Source organism: Leucopleurus acutus (genome assembly GCF_964270905.1).
Source record: "Leucopleurus acutus genome assembly, chromosome: 3".
Classification (NCBI taxonomy): Eukaryota; Metazoa; Chordata; class Mammalia; order Artiodactyla; family Delphinidae; genus Leucopleurus; species Leucopleurus acutus.
The window spans coordinates 4881023-4898820 of NC_139145.1; the positions used below are offsets into that span (position 1 = coordinate 4881023).

Genomic DNA, 17798 nt, shown 5'->3' on the forward strand with positions numbered 1-17798 from the left:
GCTGGGGGCCGGGAGGGCGGCTCCTGGAGACGGCGGCGCGCAGTGTTCACCGCCCCGGGAGCGGCAGGAGGCGTCCTCCCTGCGCCTGGAGAGGGTGAGCTGGCGCTCCAGCCCGGCCTTCAGCCCGACGCCAGGGCAGCGGAGACATCGCAACCTACAAGTCCCGCCTTACACCCCCCACCCCCACGTGCACTGCTGCCCTGGAAATGCACACCCGGGCACCGCTCGGTACCTACAGTGCAGACATATATATATAATAGAGAGAGAACTATACAGCACGGAGTCCCAGCACAGTGAGAGCCGACACAGGACCGTGTCTGGCTGACGCGGAGGACGAGCCGGGCCCGTCCTGGTGCGGCAGGAGCCCTCTGAGGTCCTGGGGCGCGGCGGGGTGTTCCGAACCGTTGGGAGAGGCCGGAGGCAGTGCCCCAGCCTCTCAGAGGGGCCCGGGCAGTGAAGCTGGGCCACACGCCCCACCGAGGAGCGAGGCCCCCACTGCAGGGCACGTCTCTTCCCCCTCGGGAGTACACAAGCCACTTTCCAAGGGGGGCCCAGGTGACGGCCCCAGGGTGTCGGGGAGCAGCAGCGCCGGCCTGGGCCCCTCGGCCCCGGGGCTCCCGACGAGGAAAGTGCAGCTGGCCGTGTGGGCCGAGGACAGGGCGGTCACTAAGGCAGTGCTGCGGGCGGGCAAGTTGAGAGAGGAGGGAAGGCGGGGCCCAGACGTGGCCTCCCAGGACCCCGGGGACGCGGCCCGGCACCCGGCCCAGGGTCATGTGGCCACTGCCTCCAGGTAGCTCTGCAGCTTGCGCACGGTGGTCTCATCCAGGGAGAAGAGGTCGAAGTCGAAGGTGGTGTTGGTGACGTTGAAGTGGCCGGTCTCCTCGATCAGGTTCACGATCTGGAGGGTGGTGGCAGGTGGCTTCAGTGTACAGGGCGCTAGGCTGGCGTGGACCCCGCCCCCCACCAGGCCCTCGAGGAGAATGGAGAGTGATTCCCTGGGGCTGCCTAACGGGGTCAGCAGCCCACGGGCCTCAGGGGCACCCCACCCGGGACTCCTCTGAGATGCTTTGCCTTCCGGGGGCCGCGGCGTGGGTGGCTGCGTCCAGTACCTGCTGCAGCACGTTGCGCTCCCGCAGTGCCATCAGCCTCCGGTGCAGCTCCACCAACTCGTCAGTGTAGGCCTGGGGGACAGAGAGGTGCTCAGCGCGTGGCCCCGCGTAGCCCTGTGACCACACCCACGTCAGCTCCAGGCTGGTGCTCCCCCGCCCAGCGCTGTCGTAGGCCCTCCCCACTCCCCCAGCCCCGCCTTGTCATAGCCTCCCCCACCCCGCCCCAGCCCCGCCTTGTCACAGGTCCCTCCCCATCCCAGCCCCCTCCCCACTCCAGCCCCCCCCTTGTCGTAGGTCCCCCCACCCCCCAGCCCCCACCTTGTCGTAGGCACCCCTCTTGAGGATCTTCTCGGGCTTGCTGCAGGGCTCCGGGCTCCGGCGGCCTGACGTCTGCAGGGTGACCCCAGGTCTGTGTGAGCGCCAGCCCACACCCCATTCCCCAGCCCCCAGGGCCACCGCCTTCCCAGGCCCCAGGCCTGCTTGTCCTCCCTCCTCTGGCCCTGGACCCAACACTAAGGGCAGCCCCTCCTGGGCAGCTGACGATCTCTGGGGCCTGGGGGTGAAATGACCCTCCTCTGTGCCGCCCACCCTGAGCCTCAGACGCTTGGAGAAACCCCAGGCCCAACCCTCAGCCGGCCTCTAGGACGTTACCTTGCTGTTGGGTGGGGGCGGCTTCTTGGGTGGAGGGGGCTCCCGGCTGGGTAGGCAGGAGTCGGCACTGTTGTCGCTCTCGCTGTCACTGAAGCTCAACCTGAACGCAGACACGACACCCTGTCAGGCCACCCTGTGCTCAGGGGAGGGGCCCCACCCTGCAAACAATGCTCTGGGGCTCTGGGACGGACTCGGCCCCTCCCTGGGGCCAGGCCAGCGCCCGGCGCTCCCCCTACAGCTCAGGAGACCCCCTCAGCCAGCTCTAGGCGGTCACTGCCAGCTTAAAAGAAAAGGAAAGAAAGAATGCATCTGAGCTGCCTTCAAAGAGCAAAGAACCCAGAGACGAGCACGCTGGCTCTGAGAGGCTCTGGGATCCCGGCGGGGCTCGCTGCTCACTGCAGGCTCAGAATGCCGGTGCGGTGCGGCACCCTGCAGGACAGTCCCTGCCAGCGGCAGCCTGAGCCCAAAGCCCCGGGAGGGAGGGAGGGAGGGAGGGAGGGCCACAGGTGCCAGCGTGGTGACACCAGACGCCACGCCCGCCCCTTGTTGGGCGGGGCCCAGACCCCGAGTCTGCTGAGCCCACCCCACAGTCCTGGGGCCAAGGCTGGCACTTGCGCTGGGCTGGAGGCTGAGAGCGCACAGCCATCCCTGAGGTGGGCTCGCTCCCAAGGCCTGGGGGTGTCCAAAGGAGGGGCCTCGGCTTACCCCACTCTGGGGGAAGGCCACACGTCATCTTCCCTGGGCCAGTGCACCTGGGGAAGGGGGAAGGGACCCCTGGCCCGAGCCCGAGAGCAGAGGAACCAGCCCCCACTGCCCCATACGCCTGGGACCAAGGCTGGTCCTCGGGCTGCTGGGCACCGCCTCGCCCCCCTTCTCGGGTGGTGATGGACTCCTCTCCCTGAGCGTCCTGCCCCTCCCTGCCAGGCAGCCACACCCTCCAGCGAGGGGAGGAAGGATGCCCCCCGAGGCCCCCAGGCCCACCTCAATGCCTAGGCAGGGCACCACCCGGTGGGCTCAGAGGCTCCCTTTGCCTCACCCCGGGGAGCCCCCGTCCTGGCCCACCTCCTGGAGGCCCCACGATTACAGCAGGGCCAGGCAGAGCTGCCCCGGTGCGCCCACGACCACTCCTCCCCTCCGGCCCAGGCACCTGGAGTCCCTTCCTGCGTTCGTCTTGCCAGCAGCCTCCTCGCCTGACGAAGAGTCGTCCTCGTCAGATTCCTCAGACTGCAGGTCCTCCACCATGGAGCGCAGGGGTCCTGGTGAGGGCCGCGAGGAAGGGATGGAGGGAGCGAGGGGGAGAGAAGGGGGTTCAGGGCTCCACGTGCACCCCAGAGTCCCCTCCACCCCCAGGGCCACATGGAGCTCCTTGACGCCACGACCCCCAAAACACACCCAGGCAAACCCACCTCGGAGGTTCCTCTGGCCAGGTGGGGCCTGCCGCCTATCTCCAAGCACTGCGCCTGTGGCCACCCCCTCCTTAAGAGAACCCTGGCTCCCCCCACCCCTACCTTCCTGGCCCTCCTCACAGGCCTCTGGCCCCTGGCCCAAGACAGGACCGCAGGGCCCCTCCATTGCAAAGGGAAGGATCAGCCCTCCTCGGCTCCGGCTGCTGGGATCAGAGCTCTGCCTGCAGGCAGGACGAACCAGCCCTGGCTGAGAAGGGCGAGGCGGCCCGCAGCATGGGCCACAGAACACCAGCCCCCCAGCCTGCGCCCCTCCTCGGGCCTGCCCAGCCCCGTGGCAGGCCCCTCCACTGCTCCCGGCCCACCGTCCTCCCCTTTCTCCAGAGACACTCGGTTCCAGTCCCCTACAGACGGCATCTTGGTTTATATTCCTGTTACCAAGGCAACAGAGGGACACAAAGCCCTCAATTACCTTGGTCATGTGATCCCGTGCACGGCAGGTTTCCCCCTCCCTTCCCCGTAGATAAGAACCATTGGAGAGAGTGTGGGCTTGGAGCACCCCATCCCCCAGCCCTCTCAGGACTGCGTGTCTTTATGTCAGGCCCCCGGACTACGCTCGCCTCCCCCAGCTCTCCCCCACCCTCCAAAAGGGACTGCAGGCCGCGGAGGAAATTCTCAATCCGATCCACCAGAAGAGGTGCTTCCAGTGCGAGGGTGGGCAGGGGTCGACGGGCCAGGGGGCCCTATCCACTCTGGGGCAGGAAATGGGTCTGGTGCCGCCTCCCAACAAGTACCCCAGGCGGCCTGCAGGGAAAAGGCAGCACTGCAGGCTGCGGGGGCCTGGGCCGAGTGCTGGCCAGGCACGCGGCAGGAGCGGAGTGCTTGGCTGGGTGGCTGAGGCAGAGGAAGGGACCCTGCGCTGGCCAAATGAGCCTCCATCTGGGAGGAGCTGGAGAGGAGGCTTCCGGCAAGGGCAGGGCCCAAGTCACAACAGGGCCCTCCACCTCAGACCCACAACGCACAGCTCAAAGCCCTGTCGCACAGATGGGGCAAAGCTGAGGGCCCAGGCGACGGACAGCTGGCGGTCGGGTCATCTGTGCCAGTTTTGCTTTTAACACCGGACCCCTGAGCGTCCACACACCTGTGGACACGGATCTCTAGGGCCCGGTCCAGGCAAACAGCGTATCCTGAAGTGAAACCCTGGGCAAGCTCAGCCCAGGCCCAAGCCTCCCTACCCTCCCTCGCGCCCTGCCCTCGGGTTTTTCTGGCCGTGGCGGCAGCGTTCAGACTCAGGGTGTGCTGAAACTCGGGCACGAGCAGGCCCACATCGGGAGATTCCTTGTGAACCCCTGGACTCCATACCAGACCCAGTGCCCCACTGGCCTCCGGGAAGGTCAGGGGGCTGCTCCCAGAGCAGTGAGCCTTTCCACCAGAAACCAGCCCCATGCGTCCCCACTCCGGCTCTCTCCTTTCCCAGCACGCACCTTGACTGTGGTTCTGAGATGGCTCAAAATCCGAATCTGAACTGGAGTCGGAGCTGGAGCTGGAGTTGGATGGGCTCGACTGTGCGGACTTCACCCCACGGCAGGGCAGGCGGGGGGCAGCAGGGAGAGAGGACAACAGTCATCTTTCAGTCCAAAGAAAAGGAGCCCTCCGGTGGCAGGGACAGCCAGGCAGGATGCCCCAGATACGCACTCCAAAGGCGCCAGGCCCCGGCACCCGAGACCCTGACCCCATCCCACCTCCACCCCCAGCCCCAGCATGCCGCCGGTGTGCATTCAAAATGCAACCAATGACCCTTCTTTTCCCACTGAGGGACGGTAAATCTCCAGCCACGCCTGGTGCTCCCACCTGCCGCACAGGAGGACGGGCCGAGGCAAGCTCTCGCCGCAGGGGGATTGGAGGCGGGGCGGCAGGCGACTGTGGCTGCTCTCACGTGTGGGCCCTACCCTCCTCCGGCGAGAGCACAGCTGGCTGGTGTGCGCTGCGGCGCTGAGGCCAACAGCTGGAAGGTCCGAACAGGAAAGGTGGGTGCGTTCTCATCCTGCCCCTCATTTCCTCAGTCTGTCCTGAGGCTGAGTAGCGACAACAAGCTGTCTCCCTGTCACTGGGTGCCCCCGAGGTGATGATGAGTGAGTGTGTGGGCAAGTGACAAGCACTTGAGGACACAGTGGACTCACAGCTGGCCCCACTGCACCCAGAGCCGATCACATCCCCCTTCTCCTCTTCCTTTAGCCCTGACTTGGCCACCAGGGGGCAGTAAAAGCCCAAACTAGGAGCCCAGGCCCTAGGATACTAAGGCTTAAGCAGCGTGGGGCAGCACCTCCCACTTGAGAGGCCCGCGTGGGGAAGGGGCTGAGCCAGAACTGGGTGGCGTCTGCTCTGGGCCCTCAGGAGAAACCAACAGGCTGCTGCACAGGTATGCGCAGCAGAGTGATAAGCCCAGGGCCGGGGGCTGGGCCAGACTGGGCTCCAGTGGGCAGTCCATGGCTCAGAAAGCCTGCCAGCCCAGGGCGCCCAGACGCCGTCCAGCCTTCTGTCCTCGGGGACTGTCTGGGGGAGCTGAGCAGCCTGAGCACCTGGAAGGGGCCAGGAGACAGGCGGAGGCACCCAGCAGTGTCTCTTCAATCCTGGCACGTGCCACAGGAGAGGAGACCCCAGGAGAGGAGCCCCTCCCGCTGGCCCATGGGCTGAGGGCAGCCCCAGCTCCCAGAAGGAGACCCGGGAAGGCTCAGGTCTCTCCTCAGCAGACTCAGAGAAGCATCCCACTGCCTGGGCACAGAATGCTTCCCAGCTGAAGAGCTGAGGGCTCCCTCCTCTGGGGTCCGCCACCGCCCAGCCCGACCCGCTCCGGGCCCTCCCAGCACGCCCCTGCCAACGTCCCCGACTTGCTACCTTCACACGGGCCAGTGGTGTGCCCTGAGGAACCCTCCCCGGGAAACCAGCCTAGACTGCCATCAACCACTGTCCACTGGGTGGGTACCACTCAGACCAGTGTGTGACCCTCCCCACCCCCAAAACCGGGCCTGGAGCCACACGGTCCCCCCTGCATGCATATCCCTCAGTTCTTATTCTGGCTCGGAGGTCCTGGCTTCTGACCTTGGCTTTCTCACCAACTGGCCAAGGCAGCCCGTGGTTTTAAGCCTCAGTTTCCCCACCTGTAAAAGAGCTGCCCTGCTGGCCTCTGCTAAGCACACGGAGGTCGATGCCGATTGCGCTTCCGACCTCTGGGGCAGGGAATTCGGACAGAGCTCCGGGGCAGGGAAGACCTGGCTGGGAGGCCACCAGCACGCAGGCTCGGGCCAACAGGCTCAGGAAGGTCCAGGGCAGGGCAGCACCTGCTCTGTCCTGAGGTCCCAGGCCAGGCGGGCTTCTCAGCCACACTCGTCCCCTTTCCTTCCACATGAATCCAAGAGGCGGGGTGTGGAGGGGAGGGGGGAATCGGGAAGTGGTTTCAGCCCCAAGAGCCTAATGGTTCCTGGGGGTCACAAAAGCCCTCGAGGGGCTGCGGACGTGTCCTGGGGCTCAGGCCACACGGGGCGTCCGGAAGGAGGGTGGAGGGCCTGCTGTGCTCCCAGTGCTCCAGGGCCTGTGACTGAAAGGGACTGAGTGTTAGGAACCCCACAGCCAAGGAGACCCCAGAGGAGCAGCCAGAGGAGAGCCAGAGGAGCTGGGGGGCTTGGCCCGGGACTCAGACGAGGAGCTGCCTGGCCCCTCTGGGGGCCGAGGGGGAGGAGGAGACTTGGGCTCCACGCAGCGGTCAGAGCTTTCCGGCAGTGGCGCCCACTCAGCCTCCAGCGTGGGACGGCCGGAGACAGGCAAGGGCAGCTGGGGAGGCCCGGGTCTGGAAGGCCGTCTCGCCCCCTTCGCCATGGCCACGTGTGCCTCGCCAGGTCCCAGGGTCAGGACATGTGAGTCACTGTCCAGCAGCCCTAGAGATCCCCCGGGCATGCTGATGGCCCAGACTCGCCGTTCAGAAGTCTCTCAGCGCGTGGGATGCGCCTCTTCAGCCAGGAGAAAGCCCTGGGCTTCCTTGAGCGATTCCAGCCTCAGGGCCGCGGTGGCCAAGGCCACAGACACTGGACACCCAGCCAGCCTCACCCCCCCGCACGGAGCAGGCGGAGGGAGCTGCCCACAGTGGCACGGGTGCTCACAACAATCACAGCAGGACGTCCGGGTGGACACCCGCGGCCAGGGCGCCAACATTCAGCCGGGGAGGCAGGGCTCAGGGAGGCCTCCACCTCTTCCCTACACAGGGGCACCAGCCTTGGGCACAGGAAGGTCTCTCTGGAAGCACCTGAGGCGGACAGGAGGGAAGCGCACCAGACCAGAGCTCCGGGTCTGAGCAGATGGAAGAGAAAGATTTTAGATGGGGCGCTATGAAGCACCCAAAGAACCTCCGGCAACCGAGAGGTGGCTGGGAGGGCCCTGGACTCCCAGGAGTCTCCAAGTAAGAGAGACGTTCCGGGGTCCTGCCATCCTCAGGTTCATTGGCAGACAGTCTCCCGGGCACAAGAAGCGCTGGGCATGTGACATCACCAGCCCTGTGTGTGTCCCTAATTGTGGGGATGCACTGTTACCCATGAGCCAAACTGTCACCCCCAGCCACCTCCAACGAGGTGCCCCTGGAAGCCGCACGCTCACGACATCGGTGCTACTGACACAAACCACCTCTGGCTTCACCTCTGGGAACCACCTGCAAAGTCCCAGTGGCTCTCTGAGCAGCAATGCTGGAGACAAAGCTTCTGCCTTTGAGAGTGAATAAGAGTCTGGGAACTACAAAAGGCCACTGAGGGCTTCCCCGGTGGCGCAGTGGTTAAGAATCCGCCTGCCAATGCAGGGGACACAGGTTCGAGCCCTGGTCCGGGAAGATCCCACACGCCGCGGAGCGGCTAAGCCCGTGCGCCACAACTACTGAGCCTGCGCGCCTAGAGCCTTCGAGCCACAGCTACTGAAGCCTGCGTGCCCAGAGCCCGTGCTCCAGAACAAGAGAAGCCGCCGCAATGAGAAGCCCGCGCACAGCAACGAAGACCCAATGCAGCCGTAAATAAATAATTAATTTTTAAAAAAAGGCCACTGAGGGCTGGGGCTGGTGATACAGGTGAGGGGGTCAATCGCTCACTCATCCATCCATCCATCCAACTATGTATCCATCCATCCATCCCTCCAAGTCCCTGTTTGCTGAGTACCAGAGGCCAAACAGCATGCAGAAATGACATGGCCCTCCAAGGCCCAGAGAGGTCTGGCTACCCAGTCAACAATCTGGCCCCTAGCTCCTTTGTGACTCAAGCCGTCTCTGATGGTGACATTCAGAGCCGCATGGAAATGCTGCTGCAGGAAAAACCCAGAACCTCTGGCTCCCCGACCCAGAGAGTGGGATGAAAACACACAGGGACACCACATCACGAGAGGAGGGAGGGGGTGCCCTGGCTGACCGAGCCTGCGGCAGCCGGGTAAAGACTCCATGGTGAGACACAATTGCCCACCCTGACCCCAAAGCGGCCAGTGAGACTCCGGCCCACACAGGGGGCAGCCCGAGAAGAGCTGTGAACGCAGGTACCAGTATCACGCTGAACTGGGACCCTTCATCCCAAGCACCGTCCACACAGATCTCGCGAGGCGGTTTCGTCACCCCCAACGTAAGGGGAAACTGAGGTCTGGCAAGGCAGAGGCTGCCCAAAGCTACATGGAGCAAGTGGGCGCCCAGCCTCCTTTTAACCTCTGGGCGGCTCAGAGCCCGCAGAGAGAGGATGAGGGTGGGGTGTGGGAAGGGGAGAAGGGCGGGGGAAGGAGCCACCTCACCTCGGTCTTGAAGGAGGCCTCGTCCTCCGAGTTGGACTCCTCCGCCTCCGGAGGCTTTTTGATCTCCCTGGGCTCGTTCTCAGGCTTGACCTTCTCCGCTTTGGCACCGCCCTTGTCCTTGGCCGGCTTTTTGTCCGATAAGGAGGAAGATGAGGTGCGGGGTGAGGTGCTCGGGGCGCTCCTGGACCCCTTGGAGCTGCTCTTCTTCTGCTTTTTGGCGCTGGGCTTGGGTGAGTCGGCGGCGGCCGGCCGCTTGCTGGAAGACTTGGGCGGGGGCGGCGGCGGGGGCCCGCCTTTGGGGGACATGCTCTCCAGTTTGGTCTCCTTCAGGGCCATCTTGGGCTCCTTGAATGCGGCCTTGGGCGGCGGGGCCTTGTCCTCCTTGGGCGGCCGGCCCTCGCCCAGCTTCCGCGCGGCGTCCTTGGCGCTCCTGGCCTGCTCGCGCTCCGGCTCCTTGCAGGCGCCCCTGCTCTCTGAGTCCTTGCGCGGCCGCTCCCGGTGCTCCTTGGTCGTCTTGTGGGCCTTGCAGGCCTTGCCGCTCTCCCTGCTGGCGTCCTGCAATGCCGGGCAGGAGGGGGACACAGTCAAATGGCATCTCGGGGCCGCCCTGCTCCGCCTCCCACGACCCCTACAAAGTATAATCCACCTGATTCAGACTCAGCTAGAGAAAATCTTCCATAAAGCGAAAAAGTAAGGCAGCAGGTGAGAGTTTTAAATGGAGCTGTCCCTTTAAACTACTAGGAAGTGTCAGCAGGTCCCAGGCGGCTGCAGGCTAAGACTCCCCTGAGGGATTCAAGAAGAGTACACGGTGAGTCAGATACAGACAGGCAAGCCACACCGACCCACTCCCGCTCCAGCGCCTTGCAGCTTCCCGCGGGGCTGCTGCGGCGCGGGGGCTGGGGGCGCCAGCAGGCGGGGCCTCTCCTCTGTCCCCACCAGAGCCAGGTGCCTCCCCAGGTCGCCCCCACCCTGCCTGGAAGGCCCGGCTCCGCCCGGCCTGGCCTGGCCCCAACGCATGCCAGCACCGCAGCTCTTTGATCGCCCTTTAATCTCCACATTCAGCATTAACTGAGCGCCTGCCAGGTTCCCAGGCACTGCGCACCCAAGCCGCCTGGGCAGCTTTTCTAAACCATGTGCAATGCCTCAACCTCCGCCTCGGAAACCAAGGGTTGAGGGTGGAGCCTGGACTCTGGCGTTGATGAGCCAGGTCAGGGGGGCTCCCACCGGCAACAGAGGCAGTGAGCGGCCCTGCACCGGGCCGCCGGGAAGGCGGGCTGGTGGCCTCCAAACCTGCACGCCTGTGCTCCCTCTGAGCAGGAGCAAGACCACCTACCTCACCAGGCGACAGTGCAGGGTGGGCAGGGCGGAGAGGGCGGACAGCGAGCGCACAGTCACCCTGCCCCCAGGCAGGAGCCCCGTCTGACACCTTGGCGGGCCTGCTCCTCGCCAACACCGTGTACACCGCATCACCACCTCGCCGCACAGCCAGGGCTGCGGGACAGGTGCCCGCTGCCGTCCGCTGCCAGGATTCTGCCCCCAACTCTGTGGGACAGGTGCACGGCTGGGCACCACCAGCAGCTAGACCACAGGGACCCACCTGGGCGGGGCCCCCAAAGCAGCCTCCCTCTACCAGCTCACCCCAAGTGCTGAAGGGACGGGCGAGCCAGGTGAACCCCCAGCAGCTGGGCCTCTGCTTCCTGCGCTCACAGTCTCCAAGGGTCCAGCGACAGAAGCCTCCCAGCAAAGAGCCACAGGGGAAGACGGCACAGCCTAGAACCACCTCTGACCTATTGGAGTCCCCGTTTTCTTGCGGATCCACTACCCACACCAGTGCCAAAGGTTCAGGGCCAGCCCCACGTGGCCATGGGCTCCTGCCACCTCCCTGGAGAGAAGTCGGCCCTGTGCCCTGGCCCCGGCCGTCACGTCACCACAGCAGCGGGAAGGGGTGCTCACACCACGAGCACCCCTTTAGAAGCCTGTGTAAAGGGGCACCCCTGGGAGGCTGCTGTGTGGAATGGGGCCAGTCTCTGGAGGCTCCACTCTCCAGCACGCTGTCCCCCCAAGGAGGGAGGCAAGAAGCAGAGACCTCCCACACCATCCTGGCCTCTTCCTGCAGCGCCCATGAGCCCGCCTGGGCCGCACGGTCCCAGCCCCGAGAGGTGCAGCGGAGCACCCCTGATGGGCACGACTGCCGACGGCCCCCTGCCCAGGGCGGCAGAGCCTCCCCGCTGTCCAGGGCCTGCCCAACTAGCAGGGGCCTTGGAGCGGCGGCTCTTCACCCGGAGCTCTGTACGGGCACCCAAGAGCACAGGCCCTCTGAAGTCACACACTACGTCTGTAGCATAATGTAGACGTTCCTGGGGCAAAGCTCCACTGCAGTCATGTTCTCAAAGCTGTCGAGGACCCAAAATGATTAAGAACCAAGTGTTAGAGAAAAGCCCACCAGGCCGACTGGCTGACATCAGACAAGGAGAGGCAGGGCACCCTGAAGCTATAGGCACACGAGTCCAGGGGGCGGCGGGAACAAAGGGAACAGCCACCTGCACAGTGAGCCTTCAGGGGGTCCCGGTCCTCTCCTAGGAGGCTCCACTTCCTGCCTGCCAAGCTACCCTCCGGGGGTCTGTGGGAAGAAACAGAACCACAGGGACCAATCCACCTGGGGCTGCAACAGCCAGACTCTCCAGCGGCCCCAAGGCCCTACAAGGACCACGCCCCTCCCTCCTGGCCCTTCTGCCTGGAGCATGCGGTCCAGCCAGTCAGCCTCTGCAGGTCCAGGCAGTGGAGAATCCGTCTGGGGGAAAGAGCCGGTGCTTCCTCAGCTGGAAGAAGAGGCCGATGACTCAGAGGCAGGACTGTGACAATGGGCAGAGGGGGTCTGTCAGAGATCCATCAGCAGAAACCTTCGCAGGGACCCCCTATGTCACAGCGTTCAGGGGCTGCAGAAAGATGCTGGACCGGGAGGGGTGAAGACGAAGGACCCTACCTGCAGGCCGCCCAAGCCTCGCAGATACACCCCCTGGCTTGGGGGGGTCCCAGGGGTTTCAAAGACCTCGGCAAGAGATGCCACCAGCACCCCCAGCAGATGTGGCTCTGTCGGCCACTGGAGTGTCCTCACCACCTGGGAGGGGGCACTTCTCAGGTGACTTGCAAGCAACAGGTACAGAAGAGATGGCAGTTCCCACTCTTCCTATTTTGCACCGACTTCCGAAAAAACGTGGGTGGCTCCGAGAAGCTGCCAAGATCGCTAGCAAGAATTTTTCTTCAAGTCCCGTGAGGTTCAGGGAAAGACCTAGGAGTCCTGTGAGGGGAAGACCCTGGAGCCGCACTCTGTACTTGAAGACTCTGGCCTCACGCGTCCAGAGGGCTTAAGTCAGACAGATCTGAGGATTTCAGAGACCTAGTGGCCTTGTGGAAAGTGCCAGAAACACCTTGCCTGGCTGACGTGGCCCTCCTCCAAGGTTGCTGATGAGCATAAGGCTGTAAGACAGCCCAAGAGTTCAACCTGTCCACCTCAACCAGGCCCCCGACACCGGATAGGGAGTGAAGCAAGAAAACTGCCAAGATGAGAAATGGATACACTTGCAGGGTTGGTGGCGGACGACTAGCAGCTGCCCTGAGAGCCAGGCAGAGCTTGGCCTCGGGGACACAGCTGTGTAGGTGGCTGCAGCGTAGGACGCATGCCCACAAGCTTCCAGGTCCACTGCGGGACCAGCCCGAGGGCTCCGGAGGCCACTCCGGGACAGCTGAGAGAGAGAGGTGTCGGGAGGGCAGAGTGCCACCTGCCTGGCTGGCCAAGAGAAGACGAGGAAACGTTTCTTCTTGAGGCGAAACAGCTGGCTCCGCCACATGGTTCCACCCGGCCCTTCCCCCAGGCGAGCTCTCTCTGCCCAGAGCTGCTGCCAAAGAAGGAAGCGGAGCCTGGAGCAGCCGCGGGAGGGAGCGCCAGCCCCTACGGATGGGGAGTGCCAGTAATGCCCAGGAGGCAGCGGTGGACACGCTCTGTCCACGGCCCCCAGCCACGCCAGCCTCTTGGGGTTCTGTCCGAGTGGCCCTAGGCCCTCAGACTCGGTGGACGGGAGAACGGGGCAGGCTCTCTGGCCTCAAGAGGAACGGGGGAAGAACCTGCGATCATTTGGCTGTCTGAGCGGTTCAGGAGGGCAAGCCTCCTGATGAAGGGGCAGAGCAGCCGGGCGGAGCGCAGAGATGTGCTCCGAGAGAGGATGCCAAGGGAGCGAGTCCGGGGACGGAAGGTCCAGCTCTGCGGAGGGGCGCCCTGAGCCCAGGCCCCGCCACTGGGCCCCAGCGCTCCCACATGACTGGGCCTTCCGCCTCACTAACCTTGGAGCCGTGGGATGGTTTGGTCTTCTTGGGGTCAGAGAAGGCAGAGAGTGGAATTGTGGGTAACATGGGGTAGTCGGGGCTGGGCCTGGACACCGTTTCTGCTCCTTCGGGCATTACCATCACCTAGTGATAAAGAAGAGACAGATGTTATCAACGAGCAAGGAGGCAGGCTGGAAATTCGATCGGCAAGAGGAAGCCGGCCTGTGGAGCTTCCCTCCGGGAGGGGCCGAGTGCCGAGCGCTGGAGCCAAGCGGGGCCGGGCAGAGAGCGAAGAGAAGCCGGGTCCCAGGATGGCTGGGCGCGGTGGGCCGGGCCGGCCGAGAAGACGCGGAGCTGTGGCCAAAGCTGCCCCACACGCGGCGGTGCAGACAGACCAGAAGCACGGTTGGCATGGGCAGGAAGCCGGCCGGACACCCAGAGCAGGCAGCTGCGGCGGAGGGGGCAACCTCTGCGGGATGTGTGTGCCCGATGTCCTCCTCCACCGTGAGGCGGGCGGGGTGGACAGACAGGGAGAGTGCGGCCAGGCCAGAGGAGAGCTGCGTGGGGTGGGCGCGGGGGGTGGGGGGAGGGGCCCAGAGGAGGGAGGGTCCAGGGTCCTGCTAGGAGGTGCACGGGGAAACACCTGCCCGGCTCCAGCCAGGCTCCCGAGGCCCCGGCTGAAGGGAGAGAAGGCGGCGGGCAAGTCCTTGAAATACTGACACCGCAAATTGACCCTAGTAGCAGTCAGCGCTCAGAGGGAGCCTTCCAGACGCTGATGAGACAGAACAAAAGAATAAAGCGCACACACACAGAAAGAAGCAAGCATTTAGCCTGGTAGAACAGCCCCACGAGTAACCCTGAAAGCCTGGGATTCCCCGAGGAACCAGTGTTTCACCTGGGGGGGGGCCAAGGTCACGCCTGGCTGCGGGGACGCCGGGTTGAAAGGAGGGCGGTGGAGCCCCTTGCCCTCCAAGCCCTGCAGCGGAGCCCGAGGCGGTGCTGCTCACGGGAGCCTGTCTGACCACCATGCTCTGAACCAGACACCCAGAAGCCGCCTGCCCCACCAGGCCCGGGATCACGCTGTTGGCGACCCGCACACTCCAGGCCACAGGGAAGCAACGGAGAGCGCAGCCCAGGAGAACGGCGGGGCCACGGGATGCCTTAGTGCGTTGCGTCCACCCACAGACCTTTTTCTTCTACTTTCGCTGCAACTTCTCTCCCTTCAAATGAAGGTCCCCAACCAACCCTATCCCAGGACAACGCGTGGAGGCCTCCCGTGTCGCTGCCTGTCTGTCACAGCCCTTTGGGGCACATGGCTCCACGGGGACCCGTCTCACCCCTGGCCTCTGAAGGAGCCTCTACCTCTGCGCAGCTCAACTGCCGACGGGGCAAAGGATGAGACACAAGCTGAGGGGCCGGGCAACCGCCTGGCACAGCGGGAAGCAGCTCAGGTCACCGCTGATGGTGTCTGAGCCTCACGCGAGGAGCGGCAGGGCTCAGGCAACCCCGGGAGAAGGGGCCGCACAGAAAGCAGTCCTCGTGGGCTCACCGACGGCCCGCTCCTCCTGTGCTGGCCTCCTGCGCGTCCAGAGCCGACATCAACGTCAATGCAGGCAGGCTCCGGGCCCATCCGCCACGGGATGGCAAAGGCGGCGCCACTGGGACCCAGAGCCCCAGAATGGCAAACAGGGACCAGGACTCAGGGCTCGGGACCCACCGTCCCATAAAGGTCTCGGGCAGCTCCTAGGACCAGAAAGCACTGCCCTGCCATCAGCCTGGGGCGTGAAGCCCGCAGCCCCAAAGGGCGAGAAAGTTCCTGACCAGCCAACCGGCTCTCCAGGCAGCCCCAAAGGGCCAGAACAGCAGCCAGCAGAGACCACAGGGTGGCAGCTCGCGGGCCTCCCTCCCTCCCTCCCAAACTGCAGGCCCCGCCTGCCCTCCCCACCCCCCTCCCCTGCCCCTGCGCGCCTCCCCCTCCCCGCCCTCCAGTTTTATGTGTTTAGATGATGCTCACTGAACCTGCATCTCCTCAGAGCAAAGAAAACATCTTTTTTTTTTAATTTCAAAACGTTTTAGTTTTTAAAAAATAAAACAAATGACTATAAATGATACAACCAGTTTTCCCATGTGACTCTAAAGGTTAAAAAAAAAAAAAACTTTACGTGGGGAGCCAAGGTCTCGGTGCCTGGGTCCTGGGACTCTGAGAGGCCCGTGGACGCTCTGTGTGTCTGTCTCCCAAAGAGAGGTGACCATGAAAGCTTTGGGGGAACACCCGGGAACACCTCGGGAAATACTTTGGAAAATATTTGGCAGCGAAAATAAGGTAGAGAAGCAGAGCTGGGGGAGGACCGCTGAACCCAGCAAACTCAGGGCCAACATCTGTGTAAGCTGACGCTGCACCTCCCGGCTCTGTGACTGGACTCCGTCAGCCATCACGTGCTAGATTAGAACCGCACACTGATCTTTTGCTAGGAATACAGCATAACTTAATCACGTATTCTGCGATGAATGCGTGAGTGCTTTCATATTATTAAAAAAGTTTATAGAAAGACCCAACTGAATTAAGTGAACAGGAAGGGACTGCTCCCCAGAGCCAAAGAAACCCAAGCCAAACGCCCTGCACGCACTGGGGAGGTGCGCCTGCCTCGACGACACACACGTGCGCACACACAGGCTCTCGCGCCCCCAGCCCGGCTCCCCCATCCCAGGCTCGGGATGTCCGTGTGCTCAGCCCACCGCCCTCGGCGCAGTCCAGTCCTCCTCCACGACCGAGCACCCGACCCAGCTCTCCAAAGGCCTTGCCACGTGCAGGGGGATCACTGGCCACACAACTTGCTACGGAGACCTAAGTTCTGAGAGCCTGTGTCACCAGGACAAAACCGCCAGGAGCGCGCATCAGCAGGGAGCCCCTACAGAGCCGGGACTGCTCCCCCCACCCCCCATGACACGCCCCCGCGAGGCCTTGCTGATCTGGTTAAAACTGGCTCCGGCTCCAAGCTGACAGATTGGCCTCGCGCCCATGCCTGCCCCCTCCCCCCACCCTGCCCCACCTCCATGGAGGACGGTGCTAATTGCCCACAGCCAATAAGAAGCTACAGGGTAACTAGAGACTAGTTAGTCACTCGCAGCGGACAACACCCTAGCGCAGACTCAGGGCGCCTGGGTCCCCTCCAAAGCTGCTGGGCGCCACCCGTGCAACCTGCCCCTCTGGGTCTTGGGTGCCCAACCACACACTGGAGAGCCCCGGGTGCCCTCAGCACCAGGTCCGCCCAGCGCTGGGGGCCATGTTGGGGCACGTGGAGCGGCACACTCACCCCGCCGGCCATCAGCAGCTTGTACCGGAACTCCACGGTGGGGTTGTTGAAGGTGAGCTTCTCACAGCGCAGGTGGTTGACGGGCGGGTTGCCCTCCAGGTTCAGGAACAGGTCGTAGGTGAAGCAAACCTTCCTTGGCTCCTCCTTAAACAGAGAAAACAAAAGGAAGTCCACTCAGAGGGCTGGGCAGGAGGCTGCAGGGCAGCCACGGACCAGGCGGAGGCACTCCTTGCCGCCGGGCCTGCCCCCCTCTCCCCTCGGACCCTCGTCTGCTTCTCTGTGTGTGTGTGCCTCCCCATCGCTCCGCTCATGCAAAACAAATCAACTTACTATTTGCGGAGCGGCAAAGCAGGCACCACGACAGAAATAAAGATCATCAGGATGATATTCTCAGCTGGTTAATGAAGCAGTCCTGCCGATGGTGTGCGGAGCCCCGCACACACATCCCCCTCAACCCTCAGTGCTCGGCCCGTGGACGGGGAGGACGACGCTCCAAGACACACAGCTGCTCAGTGACAATGCTGAGACCGGACCCCAGGCTCTAGGACCAGGATCCTGCAGCCTCAACCCCCGGCCCCTTTCCTGGAAGGGAAATTTCTCCAAAGACATACAGGCGGCCAATAAGCCCACGAAAAGATGCTCAACACCATTAACCACTAGGGAAGTACAAATCAAAACCACAAAATACTGCCTCACACCCACTAGGACGGCAATTATTTTAAAAAGGAAAATAACAAGCCTTGGCAAGGATGTGGAGAAACCAGAATCCTGGTGCACTGCTAGCAGGAAGGTAAAATGGTGGTCCCTCTGGAAAAGTGTATGAAAGCTCCTCAGAATGTTGAATACAGAGTAACTGCATGGCCCACATATCTCCCCTAGATGTATACCCAAAAGAAATGAAAATACACATTCACATAACAACTTGTACGCCTGGGCTTCCCTGGTGGCGCAGTGATGCAGGGGACACGGGTTCGTGCCCCGGTCCGGGAAGATCCCACATGCCGCGGAGCGGCTGGGCCCGTGAGCCATGGCCGCTGAGCCTGCGCGTCCGGAGCCTGTGCTCCGCAACGGGAGGGGCCGCAACAGTGAGAGGCCCGCATACCGCAAAAAAAAAAAACAAAAAAACCCAAAAAACTTGTACGCCTATATCCACAGCAGCATCACTCACAATAGTCAAAAAGCGGAAACAAACCCAAGTG

At 63.5% G+C, this 17798-nt stretch overlaps 1 protein-coding gene across 1 annotated transcript in view; it reads right to left on the reverse strand.

Moving 5' to 3' along the window:
• Nucleotides 1-571: 571 nt before the first annotated feature.
• The window catches only part of MLLT1 (MLLT1 super elongation complex subunit), a 52613-nt gene continuing 35386 nt past the window's right edge, over nucleotides 572-17798 (reverse strand). Inside the window, exons 3-10 of the mRNA XM_082836101.1 lie at nucleotides 16600-16743; nucleotides 8966-9520; nucleotides 4648-4735; nucleotides 2908-3016; nucleotides 1761-1860; nucleotides 1428-1499; nucleotides 1110-1181; nucleotides 572-898 (exon numbers count right to left, since the gene is read on the reverse strand). Of these exons, the coding sequence (XP_082692227.1) occupies nucleotides 770-898; nucleotides 1110-1181; nucleotides 1428-1499; nucleotides 1761-1860; nucleotides 2908-3016; nucleotides 4648-4735; nucleotides 8966-9520; nucleotides 16600-16743 (1269 nt within the window). The 3' untranslated portion in view covers nucleotides 572-769. The remainder of the gene's footprint in view (nucleotides 899-1109; nucleotides 1182-1427; nucleotides 1500-1760; nucleotides 1861-2907; nucleotides 3017-4647; nucleotides 4736-8965; nucleotides 9521-16599; nucleotides 16744-17798) is intronic.